Source organism: Rissa tridactyla, chromosome 6 (genome assembly GCF_028500815.1).
Source record: "Rissa tridactyla isolate bRisTri1 chromosome 6, bRisTri1.patW.cur.20221130, whole genome shotgun sequence".
Lineage (NCBI taxonomy): Eukaryota > Metazoa > Chordata > Aves > Charadriiformes > Laridae > Rissa > Rissa tridactyla.
In genome coordinates, this window is record NC_071471.1 from 59,205,751 (window position 1) to 59,209,816 (window position 4,066).

Genomic DNA, 4,066 nt, shown 5'->3' on the forward strand with positions numbered 1-4,066 from the left:
AAACCACAATGCTGTATAACCACACTCGCACATCAGCACTAACAGGACATCTAAGGAAGGTACTGAATTTTAACTGAGATACAGAAAGACACTGTTGAGAATGTGATAGGAAAGTTCTAGCGTTAGGCAGGGAGGGGGGCTGTGTGTATCTAACTGTGGTAGGAACACCTCATTTATTAAGAGGCTATGTCCAGGAAGAAGCAGCACTGAACTACTTCAGTCACTGTTTATGAATGTGCAGACCTATGAGAGCTTAACATCATCAGCAAAGCTGGTCTTTCTGGCAGTTACCTCTGCAAGAGAGGCCAGTAACAGAAAATGCTCAAATACCATAATTTGATCAGTCTATATTGACAGGCTTTCCATCCAGGTTCTGTGCAAAATACAGACGACTGAGGCAGAAGTTGTAATCTGCATTGTATTAGTAACAGGGAAGGAGTCATGGCTTCCATGTAAGCTACTAACTTGGAATGCAAAAAATGGGAGCAACCAGGTAACTGCAAATCACATAAGCTTATTGTTATCCACTATGACATGGAAGTGTGGGAGATTCTTTGATCAGTTGTAAGCTTTGTGCTGGCATTATGGTCATGTTGCTGTGGTCTTTCTTAGGTTATAACAGGTGCTCGGAACGCTTTAGGATTATAACAGTTTAGTTAAGATAGTAATGACAGGAATCAGCTACTCCATCTCCACTACAAATAACTATTTATGACAGAGGAAAAAAAAAGAGTGCCACATTTCTGCTTTTTTGCACCACTTCATATTTCCAATAAAACAAGTAATTATTTTATTAGTCATCAGCTTCCATTACACTGACACAGATTGGAGGTTCAGACATGCCAGCAACCTGCCAAGAGAGATCAAACATAGCAAGCCTTACACAGTGGTACTAAGTAACTGAACATCCCCTTTCCCTAAGTCCAAACAATTTTAATTATGAGCAGGCAAATTTCAGGACACCTAGGAAAAAAATGACTGATGTCCCTTTAACGTACAACAACAATGCTCAAACTTGTTGTTTTCTACCCCTTTATTGCAGACTATGAGGACAGCCCATATTTCTTTTCAAAATGCGACTTCAGTGGAAATTTTGTATTTGAAAGTGACTCTAGAATTTTGTAGCACTTGGTTGTTGCTATACCAGAGCAACTCCAATTGCTTCTATATGGGCCTTGCATAATCAGGTATGCTAATATATATGCTTCCATTGTATGGTGCTCTTTTACTCTGTTCAAAGCAAGGTATTAACAGACTGCATTTATTTCTGCTTGGAATTCTCTAATACAACTAAGTCCTCAAATAATACTTTATTATTTCAATAACCTAGAAAGCAAGTTATCCCTACTTTACAGCAGGCAGACCAGAGGCACCTAATAGTTGTAGACAAAGCCTGATATACCTAGCTGCAACACCCTTCCATTCCTCCTTCCTTGCTTACTCTTCCTCCCTGCATGCCGTCCCTAGTCCTGTTTGCCATGTCAGAAGAACAAAAAGAATACTAGTATCTCATACTTTCTGCTTCCCCCTTTAACAACCTACTTCATTCAGAATGCCCCCTAATAAGTTGATGCCATAGTTTAGTTGAGGTTTAAAATGATAAATATGAAGTTCATATATCTGTGTTTCTCTCTCTATCTCTAATTATATTGTATTATTAGCAACTTGTCCTTTGTCACTCTCTTCCTGGGCTGATATTGAAGCATTTTGGTCCTGGAAGAATATCAGTCACTTACCATTTACTTATCTGCCACAGCAGGAGTTTTCTTTTTAGGTCTAAGCTTGAAATACAAGACGAGCATTGCAACACCTGTGTATGTTGCTATTACATACTAGAAAACATAAAAGTTAAGTTTAGTTTCAGTCTAAAGCCCAGAAAACACCATTATACTAGACTACAAAAGTTAAAATACATAATACATACATTCCTCCTGCCTGTGATGGTGTAGGAATTGAAGTACTTCTGAAATCCCGTGAACTGGTGTTGAGATCCTGAGTCATGGCCAGCCATGGCTGCTTGTCCTAACAAGCAATACAGGACAGTTAACACATTTAAAGTCAGTTGGACAGGATCAACAGCAAAATCAAACTAATCTCTACACTGAACTTAATACTTTCATTGTCAGCTTTTAAATCTGCTTTCAGGACATTCAACAGACAGTGGACACACATAGAGAGCAGGCACGTTCAGAGCCTGCTCAAGGTACAGAACAGGTGACGTGAGCAGATAAGTGAAAGAGGGGTTCTGATTTATAATTTTCAGAGTTCATTCAACAAAGTTTAAATATGGGGGAAAAAAGAAATCAGTATGATGACAATAAAAGGGAAAATTCCTCAAAGCACTTATAAAGAGACCTGCCAGTCATGCCTACACAAATTCAACATGCAAATTTCTACCAAATGTTCAGGAATCCGCAATACCTAATTAAGATAAATCTTCACTGGTTCAGCTACGAAACAGCTTCAATTACATACCCAAAAACTTGGTGACAAGATTCTGACTAGACCGCTACTCTGTTTTGTGATTCAAGATGCTGCTTTACAAATTTTACACTGTATTAGAGTGCAAGTGTTGTTAATAAGAACTGCCCTGCTCTCAGTTGCACATTTCTATTGCTAAGATGCAAGTGAGATCTTGCCCACCCTAGTATTCACAAATCTGGATAAAAATATAAAATTTTTTTTTCTAGTTTTTAGCTAGATCAGCAAGTTACTTGAGCCAGCTACGAAGTCTCAGAGGTGCTTTCACAGGAACAACAAAAACACTAAATACATGAGGACACACTTCTGTATTTTGTCTGTGTTTGCACCAAAGTTTCAGGTCTACTGTAACAAGTTCATTGGCACAAAAGCCTGGCATAGCTACAGTAGCAAACCTGCAGGTTCACTGAATGGTTGAGGTTGACAGCTCTGGAGATCACATAGTCCAACCTCAACCTGCTCAAAGCAGGGGCAGCTACAGCAGGTCACTCAGGAACATGCCCAGGCAGGCATTTAATATCTTCAGAGATGGAGACTCTAAAACTGGTCTGTGATTGATCACCCTTACAATCAAAAGAATTTTCTTTTTAATGTTTAGAAATATATTTCTCTAATATTTAAGGAGGTTTTATGTTTAGGACAAACATCTGTTGTTTATCTTGTAACTCACCTCCAAAGAGGCACACATGCCACACGGTTACCTACCAAACCAGGCAGATGCTGCAGTCACCAGTTCCCCAGAAGAGGGATACAAAAAACCGCTATGCTCATTAACACAGCTCTTATGCCAATGCAATCCAGTAATGCATCTCTGGTGTATAATCAGGTAAGTGTGCCCTGTCACTGGATTTACTATGTAATAACTAAAAAAACTTAACAAAATAACGCCATAAACACCCGCCATACATGATTTGGAAAGCCAAGGTCATCTTTTCTTATGCCTGCCCGATACCAAAGGCTGGAAAAGAGTCACTGCGACCTTCCGAGGACGGCTCAGAGCCCAGACATCACAACACAGCTTTTCCCTTCCGGAAGAGCCCAGTGCCCTTGCCAGGCCCGTCCCGCCCCGCCGCCTGCCCTGACACGGGGCGCCACCGGCTGCCGCCCCCGCCCCAGCCCCGCACAGAAGCTGGGCCTACGCCGCTGACAGCCGCCACCCCGGCGCTCCCTCGCCTCAGCTCGAGTTGGGCCGGGGAAAGGAACGCGGCGGCGCCCGGTACTCGGCGGGGAGCGACACTGCGGCTGAAGGTCGCGGCCGCCCCGGGGGACAGCCACGGCTCGTCACCGCCGAGAGCCGCGCTGCCGCCCAGCGGCGCAGCCCTACAGGAGGAGGCGCGGGCAGGGGCCTGCGGCCGAGGCGGGCACCCTCCCCCGCGGCGCCCCGGGTACCTCACAGCCGCCGCCGTCCCGCCGCCGCGCTCTGCCCTTCGCCAGCGCCCTCCCACAAAATGGCGGACGCCGAGCGCCGCGCGCAGCCAGCGCGGATTGGCTGCACCCCCCCGCAGCGAGCGGCTTCTCCCCGCCCCCTTCCTTCTGGTTGGCTGAGAAGCCGCCTCGCCGCTTCCGCTCGCCCTTTGCCCTTTGC

The 4,066-nt window shown here is 44.6% G+C and overlaps 1 protein-coding gene across 1 annotated transcript; it reads right to left on the reverse strand.

The window, feature by feature from the left end:
- Positions 1–685: 685 nt before the first annotated feature.
- Positions 686–4,002, reverse strand: ATP5MK (ATP synthase membrane subunit k). Its single transcript, XM_054206160.1, has 4 exons — positions 3,871–4,002; positions 1,925–2,022; positions 1,737–1,832; positions 686–850 (listed from the first exon to the last, which is right to left on the reverse strand). Exons 2-3 carry the CDS (start codon positions 2,009–2,011, stop codon positions 1,740–1,742), a joined length of 180 nt encoding a protein of 59 aa, XP_054062135.1. The 5' UTR covers positions 2,012–2,022; positions 3,871–4,002; the 3' UTR covers positions 686–850; positions 1,737–1,739.
- Positions 4,003–4,066: the final 64 nt, after the last annotated feature.